This window comes from Aulonocara stuartgranti (assembly GCF_965226115.1).
Source record: "Aulonocara stuartgranti genome assembly, chromosome: 8".
In the NCBI taxonomy this organism is placed as follows: domain Eukaryota; kingdom Metazoa; phylum Chordata; class Actinopteri; order Cichliformes; family Cichlidae; genus Aulonocara; species Aulonocara stuartgranti.
This window is the reverse complement of record NC_138959.1, coordinates 734,189-749,450: the sequence shown is the minus strand read 5'-3', so window position 1 is coordinate 749,450 and position 15,262 is coordinate 734,189. Positions and strand designations below refer to the sequence as shown.

Here is a 15,262-nt window from a genome sequence, read left to right as displayed (position 1 = left end):
TATGATTGAAATTGCCAAAAATGACAACCTCAGTTTTGTTTTCGTTTAGCTGTAAAAAATTTAATGATAACCACTGTTTAACGTCGTCAAGGCAGCGTAATAAGAGCTGCGGTTGATCTGATCCTGATTTTAAAGGTAGATAAATCTGTAGATCATCCGCAAAGCAATGAAATGAAATGCTGTACCGCGAGAAGATGGAGTCCAATGGCAGCAAATAGAGTGCGAAGAGGGCGGGACCCAAAATAGAGCCTTGAGGAACGCCGTATTTAAGAGGAGCTAATTTGGAGTTGTGGGGGCCCATATTGACATAAAAGAACCTTTCTGTCAAGTAGGAGCGAAACCACTGAAGGGCAGATCCTTTTAGGCCAGCATGTGATTCTAGCCGTGATAACAGGATGTCATGGTCAACCGTGTCAAAAGCTGCTGACAAGTCCAACAGTAAAAGGGCAGCAGGGCTGCCAGAATCCATAGTTAAGAGAATATCGTTAAAAATCCTTAAAAGTGCTGTCTCAGTGCTATGTAATGATTTAAAACCAGATTGAAATTTTTCTGAAATCATATTAGAATCGAGGTGTGCCTGCAACTGTAGATAGACCACTTTCTCCAAAACTTTAGATAGAAAAGGAAGCTTTGAGATGGGCCTGTAATTAGACAGAACAGTTGGGTCCAAGTTTTGTTTTTTAAGAAGAGGCTGAACTACAGCTTGTTTGAAGCATAGTGGGACGCAGCCTGTAGTAAGGGACGTATTAATCAATCTCAGAATAAAAGGGCCAACAATATTAAAAGTGTTTTTGAGCAGACTCGGGGGAAGAGAATCAGAGGGGCAGTGTGATGATCTTAGGCCACTAACTATCGCGGTCAGGTCCTTAAGGGAGACAGGATCGAACTGCTCTAAGACAGCTGAACACACAGGTGGAGGGCTTTGAACTGAGACAACAGACAACGAAACAAGGGCCCTAATCGATAAGATAAGACAAGATAAGATAAGATAAGATACCTTTATTAGTCCCACAAGTGGGAAATTTAATGTTAAGGCTGCCGACCTATTGCATGCAATGGCGGCGCCATCTTACCCTCCGACCATACATGCATTACACAAAAACATCACATGGGGAAGACAATTAGAAACTGAACGTGACATTGGTTGCTTCACTTGCAGTGCTTGTGTTGAAATCCTGAGAAAAGTTCATGTGCTAGCCAGCCACGTGATCTTATCAATGGAAATATCACGAGAGAGTGCGACAGATAACTGTTAAACATAATCACCATGTTGTAAATGAACAAACTAAGTAAAAGGAAATTTGTCAGGCAAACACACTGCCCAATATTCACATGGATCTGTGGATTCACATAAGTCATTGTGAATCTTGCCTTCAAATCACTTCAATTATTGCACAGCATTAGCCTACTTAGAGTAAGAACAGGTTTAAAGCTGTGTGCAGGCTCAACCTATTCATTACTCCACCATCAAGTTGGCTTTCACCCAACCCAATAATTCCTGGCTTCCCGTCAAAGTTCACCCAGTGCAGTATTTACACATCTACAGTTCCAGCACTCATATAATTAAGATAAGATAAGATACCTTTATTAGTCCCACAAGTGGGAAATTTCATGTTAAGGCTGCCGACCTATTGCACGCAATGGCGGCGCCATCTTACCCTCCGACCATACATACATTACACAAAAACATCACATGGGGAAGACAATTAGAAACTGAACGTGACATTGGTTGCTTCACTTACAGTGCTTGTGTTGAAATCCTGAGAAAAGTTCAACTTTTCAAACACCAGTGCATGTGCTAGCCACGTCATGGAAATATCACGAGAGAGTGCGACAGATAACTGTTAAACATAATCACCATGTTGTAAATGAACAAAGTAAGTAAAAGGAAATTTGTCAGGCAAACACACTGCCCAATATTCACATGGATCTGTGGATTCACATAAATCATTGTGAATCTTGCCTTCAAATCACAGCTACTTTTCTGTTAAAGTATTATGAATGCCACAATCAAAACCTCTTCATGGGCAAAGCATCATTTAAGCAGGTGGGTCTAATGTTTTTACTCCTGTAACTGTAATCCAAGTTGATTTTCCCGGTATTTTCCTTTCCTTCATGAGTTCTTGATTCTAATAATTAACCATAGTAAGAATTTGTGGCCTGAATTTGTGGTGACAGCCCAATTTTTGTTGAGCAGGGAAGGAGGAAAAATGTCTTATAATAAATGCTATCAAGCCAAGCCTCGTCTTATTCTTAAATAGGTCATTATGTCTGTCAGGTTTATATTGTCGATTGTCATTTATGCTTAGAAATATCTACTCATATATGCTTAGAAGTATATAATCATTTGTAGATTGAAAGAATGTCTCATCCTAGGAGGTCTGTAACAACTCTGTGTAGCATGAAGAGGGGGGTGCGTTCACTCCTCTCCAGAGTGTTCTGGCATAGATCACACACCTCTTGGGATCATGAGCAAGGTTTTATCTTTTCTTGCTGATATATGGTATAGCAAACACATCTATATCTGTTTTACTCTAAATGCCTTTTGTTTAGATGAACTGCTGGACTTCCAGACCACACACACACTTACACAACGCACAGGCAAGGTACTCTTTGTGTGTATGTAGACGTCATATGTTAATGAACCTATGTATATTCATGTAACCTCAATAAAAGAGCAGTGTTACGGGGGAGCGGACGAGAGCGACTGGGGTCAAGTGAAGGAACGGCGTTTGTCCAGTTCTCTCCCGTGCACGAGAAACAAAAACAACTTTGCCTACTCGTCTTGCTTTGCTGTGTAGTTAAATTGTCTTGAACGTTCCAGCGAATAGGTTTAAGCTACAATGTCTTAAAGGTAACGCTTGCAACAAACAAGCACAGATGCGCTTAACAATCAATGAGCAACGATTAAAGCTATGTTATTTGGGAGATCATTCCTACTGTCAGTTTAGAATCATAAGCACAAATGTTTTAACAGATGAGTCACTGATTTGTGGAATTGTGACAGCAAAGATTGCATATTGTATACAAATAGCTTTACTCCAAAAATAAACATGGATAAAAATCCATAACAGTATTGCGGGTTGCAGCTGGCCGCCACCCGGCATTGTGTGCCGGGTGGCGGCCAGGAGCGGAGGCCCTGGCGGACTGACCCCCGGCTGCCAAGACTGGCAATAGGAACATGGAATGTCACCTCTCTGGTGGGGAAGGAGCCTGAGTTAGTGCGTGAGGTTGAGAGGTACCGGCTAGATATAGTTGGGCTCACCTCTACACATGGCTTGGGCTCTGGAACCAGTCTCCTGGAGAGGGGCTGGACTCTGTCTCAGTCTGGAGTTGCCCCTGGTGGGAGGCGGCGGGCTGGGGTGGGTATCCTAATATCCCCTCGGCTTGCTGCCGGTACGTTGGGGTTTTTCCCGGTGGACGAGAGGGTTTTTTCCCTACGCCTTAGGGTCGGGGAACGGGTCCTGACTGTCATCTGCGCTTATGCGCCGAGTGGCAGTTCAGAGTACCCAGCCTTCTTAGAGTCCCTGGGGGGGGTGCTGGAGGGTGCTCCACCTGGAGACTCTGTTTTCCTGCTGGGAGACTTCAATGCTCACGTGGGTAACGACCAGAGATGGGCGTTACTGTAATCTGATTACTTTTTTCAAGTAACGAGTAAAGTAAGGGATTACTATTGCAAAATCGGTAATTAGATTACCGTTACTTTCCCGTAGGAACGCTGCGTTACTGCGTTACTAAAACCGTGATTTTTTTTGCGAGAATGTCTCATGACAGTGACGTAAGCAAGTGCGACGTTGGTGACAGCAGCTGTGTGCAGATCAACAATGGATAATATATCGAGTGCGGGAGAGAGTATGAGCGTGCAGCGTTTAAAGTGTGGAAGTACTGACCTTACTTTGAGTTTGATTCCATAAAAAGTGACAAAAACATTAGCGTCCATCGTGCGTGGGAAGAAAACTTCTTTTTACAGCGAAAAAAAACCCTAAACTTCCGAGCAAGCACCGAGTAGCTACGACGTGATGGGAAACTCACAGAGACACTCGCGCGGATTCTTCAACTGACCGCAGCACACCTGCACCAGGGTAACCCTCCGCCTACCCTGCTCCTGCTTTACAGGTGAAAATAGAGCAAAAGGACCGCTGAGTCTTTGACTTTATTTATTTTCTGCTGTGTTTTACTTGCATCTGTTTGAAAGAGTGAGTGAAAACACAAAAAATATTTTATTTTATGTGCTGGAATGTGTAGAAAATAGGTTTAAATGTTAAACTAATTTATTCAAGTCAGAGAATGTTGCATATAATTAAATGTTTTGCTTGATGCATAAAGTTAAAAGATTAAAACTGATAAAACAAGTTTTAAAAAGAGACTTTTCCATTTGATTACATTTTGTATGATGGATTATGTAGAAAAAGTAGAATTGGGCTGAAAGATCTATCACTTTATCACCTACTCAGGTTGTAAATCGTGTTTTTAAAAAGTAACTAAGTAACTAAGTAACTAAGTAATTAATTACTTTTGAAAATAAGTAATCAGTAAAGTAACGGGATTACTTTTTTGGGGGAGTAATCAGTAATTAGTTACTGATTACTTTTTTCAAGTAACTTGACCAACACTGGTAACGACAGCGAGACCTGGAGGGGCGTGATTGGGAGGAACGGCCTCCCTGATCTGAACCCGAGCAGTGCTCTGTTATTGGACTTCTGTGCTAATCACAGTTTGGCCATAACGAACACCCTGCAAGGTGGTTGGTGCCTGCCGTGGTGGTAATCCCCGAACCAAATGGTGGACACCAGAGGTGAAGGGAGCCACCAGGCTGAAGAAGGAGTCCTATCGGGCTTGGTTAGCCTGTGGGACTCCGGAGGCAGCCGACAGGTATCGACAGGCCAAGCGGAATGCGGCTCGGGCAGTGGCTGAAGCAAAAACTCGGGTGTGGGAGGAGTTCGGAGAGGCCATGGAAAAAGACTTTCGGACTGCCTCGAAGAGATTCTGGCAAACCGTCAGACGCCTCAGGAGGGGAAAGCGGTGCTCCACCTGCACTGTGTATAGTGCTGGCGGAGCGCTGCTGACGTCGACTGAGAAAATTGTCAGGCGGTGGAAGGAATACTTCGAGGACCTCCTTAATCCCACTGACACGTCTTCCGAGGAGGAAGCAGAGTCTGGGGATGAGGGGAATGACCCGCCAATTTCTGGGGGCGAGGTCACTGAGGCAGTTAAACAACTCCTTGGTGGCAGAGCCCCTGGTGTTGATGAGGTCCACCCCCCCGAGTTCCTGAAGGCTCTGGACGTTGTAGGGCTGTCCTGGTTGACACGCCTCTGCAATGTTGCGTGGAGATCAGGGGCAGTACCTGTGGACTGGCAGACCGGGGTGGTGGTCCCCATCTTTAAGAAAGGGGACCGGAGGGTGTGTTCCAACTACAGGGGGATCACACTCCTCAGCCTCCCTGGGAAAGTCTATGCCAGGGTGCTGGAAAGGAGAGTTCGTCCGTTAGTCGAACCTCGGATACAGGAGGAACAATGCGGTTTTCGTCCTGGTCGCGGAACACTGGACCAGCTCTTTATCCTCTCCAGGATACTTGAGGGTGCATGGGAGTTTGCCCAACCAGTCTACATGTGTTTTGTGGACTTGGAGAAGGCATTCGACCGTGTCCCTCGGGGTGTCCTGTGGGAGGTGTTGCGGGAATATGGGGTGTCTGGCCCATTGCTACGGGCCATTCGATCCCTATACAACCGTTGCAAGAGCTTGGTTCGCATTGCCGGCAATAAGTCGGACTCGTTCCTGGTGGGTGATGGGCTCCGCCAGGGCTGCCCTTTGTCTCCGGTTCTGTTCATAATTTTTATGGACAGGATTTCTAGGCGCAGCCAAGTGGCGGAGGGCTTTCGCTTTGGTGGCCTCAGAATCACATCTCTGATTTTTGCAGATGATGTGGTTCTGTTGGCTTCATCGGGTGAGGGCCTCCAGCTCGCACTGGAACGGTTCGCAGCCGAGTGTGAAGCAGCGGGAATGAGGATCAGCACCTCCAAATCTGAGGCCATGGTTCTCAGCCGGAAAAGGGTGGAGTGCCCACTCCGGGTCGGGGATGAGTTCCTGCCCCAAGTGGAGGAGTTCAAGTATCTCGGGGTCTTGTTCGCGAGTGATGGGAGAAGGGAGCCGGAGATCGACAGACGGATTGGGGCTGCAGCTGCAGTAATGCGGACGCTGCACCGGTCCGTCGTGGTGAAGAGGGAGCTGAGTGTAAAAGTGAAGCTCTCAATTTACCGGTCGATCTACGTCCCTACCCTCACCTATGGCCACGAGCTGTGGGTAGTGACCGAAAGAACGAGATCGCGGATACAAGCGGCAGAAATGAGCTTCCTCCGAAGGGTGGCTGGCCTCTCCCTTAGAGATAGGGTGAGAAGTTCGGCCATCCGGGAGGGGCTCAGAGTAGAGCAGCTGCTGCTCCACATCGAAAGGAGCCAGCTGAGGTGGTTCGGGCATCTGACAAGGATGCCCCCTGGGCGCCTCCTGGGTGAGGTATTCCAGGCATGTCCCACCGGGAGGAGGCCCCGGCGCAGACCCAGGACACGCTAGAGAGATTATATCTCTCGGCTGGCCTGGGAACGCCTTGGTATTCCCCCGGATAAGCTGGAGGAGGTGGCTGGGGAGAGGGAGGTCTGGGCCTCTTTGCTTAGGCTGCTGCCCCCGCGACCTGGCCCCGGACAAAGCGGATGGATTGCAGCTGGGTGCTAAAGATCAACTTGGCCTTCTACTTCAATAACAGAATGACTAAGTGAGATTTTATTCAGCAACACATTTTACTGTATGATCTTACTGGAGATAAAAAATAGACATTGTTCATAATCAGATTTTTATTACATATTATGAATGATTTGTGATACATTTAGGCGATTATTCATTAACTTTTATTTCAACTGATAAAACGAAGCAAAAATAGTAATCATGTTATGATATTAAATTGTAGCTCAAACAGTAGGTACCCAGTTTATTGTACTTCACTTTGTACTATCACTTTATTTTGTAAATCCAAAGTAGTGTTGGTTGCGTTTCTGAGAGACAAGTATATGTGCACTAAATACTTTATTTAATCCTTGATTTGCCCTTGATTATACATTATTTTAATTATGATGTAGATTTAATTATAAAAATCTCACACAGAAACCAAGAACAAGTTAATCTTATCAACAAACAGTGAATGCAACAAGGTTAAAACTTTAATATCACACATATTTTATCCCATTTAGATTTAAAGCCAACTTACTGCAAACCTTACCACAACTAAAGAAACACTCCTCAAGAAAGACAAAGACAACACTCCGATGAAAAATACCATTTAGAAGTGACTGAATAATGAATGATTTTCAAAATATGGATAATTTTTGATCTCCAGAGTTTTGGCGGTTTCTAGACTGGAATTTTGGGAGCAAATCGTTTGACCAGCAGGGTTACCAGCATGCTGGCTAGGATCAAACTGGCCAGCAGGGCCAGCAGAGGTGTCACCTGGATTTGGCCACTGTTTAATTGCATCACTGGGTCTGCAAGAGAAGAACCAAAGTTTACATTTACTTTATCCGTGAACTTTATGTGATCAATAAGAGTGCAAGGTGAAGAGACAGGAGAGCTTCAATGTACCTCTGCTACCTGGCCTTGAAACAAGCGGTCCAAGTGAGATGGATGAAGTGTCATGGAAGGATATATCCCTCCGAACTCGCCTGTGGTAACCCGGGTAACAGCGCTGAGAGAAAAAAAATGTTTATAGGCTTCTGCAGATTTAACAGTTTTTAAATTTATTAGGTAAGAATGAAAACCAATAAGAATTTAAAACAGTGGTACGTACAGCTGTGCAATTGTTGTGTCTCAAAAGACACAGGTGCACATTGCAGTGAAGGTAAATGGATGAATAGTTGGTAAAAGTAAACATCCTGAAGGAGAATCGGGCCTCAGTAGAGATGCCGTTCTGAATCAGCTCTACCGTTCCATCGGCTTCATTGGGACACCTGGAAGACAGGCAGACGTTTAAATATCCCACATTATAAAGCAAAGCAGCAGAATTCATTATGAGGAAGAATTGGTGGAGAAAAACCGAGGAGAGGTCTGTCTGGGGCTGATTCTTTCAAGTTTTTAATAAAGTATACTAAGACAAGGTGACACTGCAAACGTGCTCTTACTCTGCAGTAATAAGATCCCAGCGGACGGGGTAATTTGGCATGTTGACTGGTGTGGCCCAGCAGGAGTCCAAAATAGTGGAGATCTGGCTTTGATCCACTCCTTCTGTTCTCACCGCCACATATAACCTCTGATCTATTTCCATTTGTATGTTTGTGTCACTCCTGAATGGGAAGCGGAAGCCAGGGTCCTGGAAGGGGATCATTCTCATGCTGTACTGTCCTTGACCGGTTGCAATCTTCTTCCTAATGATGCTACAAAAAACATAATAATACTACAAATGAGTTCATTATTAAATGATGAACATTATTAACATGCATGAACATCAAAAAGTGTAATGTTAATGTGCGGCAAAAATGACGTTCTCATTTTCATGTTTTTATTTTGTCTTATTGTCAGTATTGTGATCTTAAAGCACTATCTTTCAAAATAAGTTCCCAAAAGATGCCTGAAGTGCACATTTAATTACATAAAACACTGGAATATGTAAAAATCTAATCTAAGTATTGTATATAATGCATAGGAGATGTATTGTTACCTTTCTACAGGATTGATGCCCACGGCCATAGACAGGGCCTGATTCAGGGGGTATTCGCAGCAGAAACGCAGATTGATGCTCCTCTGGCGGCTGATAAGACTTCCATGAGGATCCACAAAACCCTGGACGATGTTCTCATACATGAAATGTGTTCCGTTGCTCTAAAATTAAAAAAACAAAACATTACAAATTGAATATGATGTCATTTATAATATAAATGACAAAACATGACATGTACAGTATAATAACAGTGACTATCCATAATATTTTGGTTTTATAACTGTACCCTGAGTGCTGTCCCACACAGATGGTTGTCATTGTCAAAGTGGAAAACCAGTCGACCATACTCAAGAGTCCCATTGCAGGATTCATCTCGGAGATGGAGGGCATCAGAGTGAAAGCCAGCCTCAAATAGCTGACAACGGGACACGGACATGGTGCCTGAACTACTGGCACAAGTGATGGTTGAGTCTGTTAATATAAGTTTAAAAAGAAGAATAAGAAAACAAATAACTAACAAATCCCATTTTTCTTGTACAAACTGCACTGCAGTACCATTGCCAATGACCCAAAAATAAAACAAGGTTTAAATAGGAGCTTCCTTCACCATAGCTTTCACTGTTGCCTCGGTCATGGTGTTCATCACAGAAGCAGCCATAGACACCGTCCTTCTTACCACACCACTCGTACTCTGTGCAGTCCAGCTGTTCACATGGGTCTGACTCCTCTGCAGAAGAAGAGTGACAGGAGTACAATAAAACAAAGCCAATCTTTCAAGAAAAACCTGTTAAGCTCTATCAAAAGACATCAAAAAGACATCACTTAATTATCCAGCACAAACTTACCACACAGTAAACCAGAGCGCCAGTCAGGGATGTCTAGCCCTAGAACAGAGCAGGTTTTCTCATAGGCTGAGACAGCAGAACACAGCATGCCATTGGCTGGAGTGTAGAGGCAGAGGTCATAGACACAGGAAGTGAAAAATGGCTCGGGGTCAGAGTGCAGGTGACAGGCTCTGAATGGACCGGTGGTGTTGGTGATGACACTGCAGAGTTGGGAGTATTCTTCTCTAAAGGTGCAGTCATTCAGTCCATCACCACTTCTTTGATCAGTAGACCCACATCTGGAAAAGACATTATATGTTTAACACTTTGGGAAATTTTGTGTACTTTGGTAAAATGTCCTGTACATCTACACTCCCAATTCACACTCAACACAACGGTACATTTATTATTTTTACTGGGATGTAATATATATGCTGTTGTCCTTAAATGTCCATAAAATCTTCTCATTCAAAGCAAGACATTATGTTATATGAGTTGATGAAGGTCAACAAGACTCTATTTTTGGAATATCCTAAAGAAGTTCCAAACAGCTCACCCTGGTTGGCTTCTTGTTGACTTCCAGCTCTGTCCAAACTCATTGTCATTTTGTGCCAGTGTGCCATTGGGTGAGACTTTGTCATCCCCAGAGTCGCCATTGAAGTTTCCACACATACCTGTGACTCTGTTTTGACGGTTTTGGGCGATTCTTACCAACAAAGTACTCTGGCCATCAAACTGGACCGCCAGGTCAAGTGCATCGACAACTATGTAGCTGCCTTCCCTTACCACCTGAGCTAAAGTTCTTGCAGAGGTGGGAAGAGACACTTCTCCACTATTTACCTAGAAGAACAAGCGTTATGAGAGACATGCAAAGTACCTGCTGTGAAGGTGTTCATATGAGCGAAACATAGAAAGCTTAGTATTTACCGTTACTCTTTTATTGGGTCCGATCCTGATGTGCACACTTTCTGGATGATTTGAGAGGTATATGTCCACTGCAGACACAAATGACACACGGTTGTTTCCACGGTGATTGTTGGTGGCTATCACCTGAAACTGGGTTTCATTGGTGCCATGGTTTGTGCTCTCAGCGATGATGTAGGAGCAAGTTCCCTGGAAATGAGCCACTGCTCCATCAAAGGTGATGTAGTGTGGATCCCCCCACACTGTGCAGGTGGACATGGCATCGTAACAGCCCAGCTGGCCGTCTCTGATGGAGCACTGTTGTGCAGGAGTGCAAGACGAGGCAGAACATCGCAGGTCATTTGGAGCGTGACATTCACATCTCTGTGAGCAACCGTCTGTCCAGAAGGACTCGCCAGCCTGTGTGAGAGAATGTAACAAAAAGAGGAAGAATAACCGCAGTTTATAGTAAAGCCTACCATGTATTTACTGTTGCCAAGCTGTCATTGTTAATTATCTGCTCAACTCATTTATGCAATTAAAACCTTTAAACTATATCCCTCTTTTATATAGCTCTATGGTTCTTTGTAGAACTTACATTATAGTAGAATCCATTATACTGGCAGCCACAGCGTTCCACTGGGACACAACTGGTTCCACTCCTGCGGTAGCCTTCGTCACAGAAACATCCCTCAGAGCAAGCCCGTTCACAGGTGGTATCATTACTGCTGGCACAGGTGTGGCCACAGTCAGTACCACACAGCTCATAATGGCTGTTGGCTGGACAGTCCAGTGCTAAAAAATCAAGAAAGCAAAAGATGGATGTCAGGTGGTTAAAAAAAACAGTCATGAAACTTAGACACCATATTTCAACACACTTACAAAAACAACAACAAAAAAGAAGCATTTTATTTTCTTGTGCTTGATACTATATCAGCAACACAATGGCAGGTTCACTCACCGCAGGTGGTATTTTGTCTCCAAGGGTAGATTCGAACATTAGCAGACTGACAGGCTCTAACATATGTTTCAAGAGCCCTGCAAAGGAGGTCATGACCTCGATTTCCTGCCACACACACGTCAAACACACAGTCATTGAAATATGGTGCACGGTCCACCTCCTCGTGGCAGAAACTGAAGGGCCCATCAGCTGCCTGGATCACCTCACATTGATCTCTAGCGGGCTGTTCATTGGGACATCTCGGACATGATGAGCCGCATCCATCACTGCAGGTGTAGTTTCCTGGGACCTTCCAGGCTCTCCCAAACTCATCTGGAGATGCGACTGTTATTCCAGATGGGGTGTAGAAGTCATCATTTGAATTTCCATTGAAGTTTCCACAAAGTCCACATGTTTTTCCCCTTTTGATGAGAACAGTAAGATAAAACTACCTTCCTCTCCTGGGATATGCAAGGACTTTCATTCATACTCATAAGTTGCTGACACTTCTTTTTTTTCTTTTCTTCTTTTTCTTCTCCACCGCTATTTACTAGCAGGGAGGCTATTCATATCACATTGCTTCAAAGGCTTAACCACCCTGTGAAAAGAAGGAAGGTGCTCTCACACATAAAGCAGTTTAAGGCAGCTCTTGTCTTTCTACAAGAAACACACCTCCGTGATTCGGATAACTCTCGTCTTTTGTCCCGATGGGCAGGGCAGCATTTTCATTCCACCTTTCAGGCTAAGGCCAGAGGCGTTTCTATTTTAATTGACCAAAATATTCCCTTTGAAAAACATAATGTAATTTCTGATACGAGTGGCCGGTACGTTTTTGTTTCGGGTAAGCTTTACAATATGAAAGTAGTGTTGGCCAACATATATGCGCCCAATATTGATAATGTCGATTTCTTGCAGCGTGCTTTCTCATTGCTGCCTGATCTGAGCTCATACTCTCTCATACTTGGTGGTGACCTCAACTGCTGGCTGGACCCTGTGTTAGACCGATCCTCACCGAATCCCTGCGCTGTCAGTAAATCTGCTCGTTTCATTCGATCCTTTTTATCTAACTGTGGTGTCTCTGATGTTTGGCGCTGCTTACACCCCCACAGAAGAGGGTACTCTTTTTTTTTTCACAGGTACACCACACTTATTCTAGGATCGATTATTTTCTTATTCATAATCAGCTGACCCCATGGGTCCAATCCTGTGAATACCAGACCATAGTAATGTCAGACCACGCCCCTGTTGTGCTATCAATGAGTTTCCCAGACATCCCTCAACCCAGACAACACTGGCGTTTTAATTCGACTCTCCTGGCAGATGTAAACTTCCTGGAATTCATGAAAGAACAAATAACCTTGTTTCTTAAAACAAATACCACAGGAGAAACTTCTAGCTTAATAATTTGGGATACACTAAAAGCCTTTCTCAGGGGACCAGTTATTTCCTACACTGCTAATATGAAGAAAATGGCCCGTATAGAACGACTCGATTTAGTCAACCGAATCAAAGAAGTAGACCTGCTCTATGCTAAGGTAAAAAGCCCAGATTTATACAATAAGCGTGTGGAGCTTCAGACTAAATTCGATCTCCTCTCAACACACTCAACTGAACGTCAGCTCCTGAAGAGTAAGAGTTTGTTTTATATTCATGGCGAGAAATCGGGCAGGATGCTTGCCAGCCAGTTAAGGGGCTTCCAGGCGAAACAACATATCACAAAGGTTAGAATGGCTAATGGTAATATCACTTCGGATCCTTCCAAAATTAACGATACGTTTAGGACTTTTTACTCCCAACTTTACACCTCTGAATCACCGCAGGAAAGCACCTCAATGGATAACTTTCTAAAGACTTTGAATGTACCTATGCTTTCCTCTGATAATAAAAACAGATTAGATGAACAACCCATCACGCCAGAGGAGCTGGGTGCAGCCATTTCTTCACTGCAGTCTGGAAAATCCCCTGGTCCTGACGGCTTTCCCGTAGAATTTTTCAAAGCATTTTCACCCTTGCTTTTACCCCAACTACATCTAACCCTCTCCGACTCATGGAAGTGTGGTAAACTTCCGGCATCCTTTTACGAGGCAAGTATTGCTCTTATCTCAAAGAAAGGTAAGGATCCTGTGGAATGCTCATCCTACAGGCCAATTTCTCTATTAAATGTCGATGCTAAAATTTTGGCCAAAGTTTTGGCACATAGACTGGAAAATATTTTGCCCTCAGTTATATCCGAAGATCAAACAGGCTTCATTAAGAATCATTACTCTTATTCCAACATCTGCCATCTATTGGATATATTATGCACCCCTTCCGGTCAGAGTCCTGAGCAGTGTTGGTCAAGTTACTTGAAAAAAGTAATCAGTAAGTAATTACTGATTACTTCCCCAAAAAAGTAATCCCGTTACTTTACTGATTACTTATTTTCAAAAGTAATTAATTACTTAGTTACTTTTTAAAAACACGATTTACAACCTGAAGAGGTGATAAAGCGATAGATCTTTCAGCCCAATTCTACTTTTTCTGCATAATCCATCATACAAAATGTAATCAAATGGAAAAGTCTCTTTTTAAAACTTGTTTTATTAGTTTTAATCTTTTAACTTTATGCATCAAGCAAAATTTAATTATATGCAACATTCTCTGACTTGAATAAATTAGTTTAACATTTAAACCTATTTTCTGCACATTCCAGCACATAAAATAAAATATTTTGTGTGTTTACACTCAGTCTTTCAAATAGATGCAAGTAAAACACAGCAGAAAATAAATAAAGTCAAAGACTCAGCGGTCCTGTTGCTCTATTTTCACCTGTAAAGCAGGAGTGGGGTAGGCGGAGGTTTACCCTGGTGCAGGTGTGCCGCGGTCAGTGGAAGAATCCGCGAGTTTCTCTGTGAGTTTCCCATTACGTCGTAGCTACTCGGTGCTTGTTGGAAGTTTAGGGGTTTTTTCGCTGTAAAAAGAAGTTTTCTTCCCACGCACAGCGGACACTAATGTTTTTGTCACTTTTTATGGAATCAAACTCAAAGTAAGGTCAGTACTTCCACGCTTTAAACGCTGCACGCTCATACTCTCTCTGCACTCGATATATGATCCATTGTTGATCTGCACACAGCTGTTGTCACTAACGTCGCACTCGCTTACGTCACTGTCGTGAGACATTCTCGCAAAAAATCACGGTTTTAGTAACGCAGTAACGTAGCGTTCCTACGGGAAGTAACGGTAATCTAATTACCGGTTTTGCAATAGTAATCCCTTACTTTACTCGTTACTCGAAAAAAGTAATCAGATTACAGTAACACGTTACAAGTAACGTGTTACTGCCCATCTCTGGTCCTGAGTGCATTCTTTCCTTATATGCGGAGAACGCATTTGATCGGGTCGAATGGAAATATTTATTCACAGTTCTAGATGAATTCAATTTTGGATCAAAATTTATTTCATGGATGAGGTTATTGTATATGTGTCCTAACGCTTCAGTTTTTACTAATTCCATACAGTCACAGCCTTTCAACCTCCAACAAGGAACCCGTTAGGGATGCCCCTTAAGTCCTCTCCTTTTCAACCTGGCTATAGAGCCACTTGCCATTGCACTTCGCAGCTGTGGGGAGATCGATGGGATATGGAGGAAGGGTGTTGAACACAAAGTATCCTTGTATGCAGATCATCTCTTAATCTTTATCTCAAATCCCAAAATATCTATACCTACGTTGCTATTAGGGCTGGGAATCGTCACTGATTTCTAGAATCGATTCGATTCAATTCGATTCGATTCGATTTTGAATCAGTCCGAAATATTATTATATGAACCATAATATATATAAAATTATGATAATTCACCTTGTATATGTACTGTCAAAAGAACCCTCTAAGCCTTGTGAATGAATTACATAAATTTC

The 15,262-nt window shown here is 43.4% G+C and overlaps 1 protein-coding gene across 1 annotated transcript; it reads right to left on the bottom strand.

Annotated features, from left to right (window-relative positions):
- Positions 1-6,824: 6,824 nt before the first annotated feature.
- LOC309713052 (alpha-tectorin-like) lies at positions 6,825-12,560 on the bottom strand (the record flags this gene model as incomplete). Its single annotated transcript, XM_082544391.1, has 13 exons — positions 6,825-7,530; positions 7,628-7,730; positions 7,833-7,992; positions 8,164-8,415; positions 8,700-8,860; positions 8,986-9,170; positions 9,307-9,426; positions 9,545-9,822; positions 10,080-10,363; positions 10,451-10,846; positions 11,025-11,221; positions 11,388-11,788; positions 12,556-12,560. 13 exons carry the CDS (start codon positions 12,558-12,560, stop codon positions 7,400-7,402), a joined length of 2,673 nt encoding a protein of 890 aa, XP_082400517.1. The 3' UTR covers positions 6,825-7,399.
- Between the last annotated feature and the right edge of the window lie 2,702 nt (positions 12,561-15,262).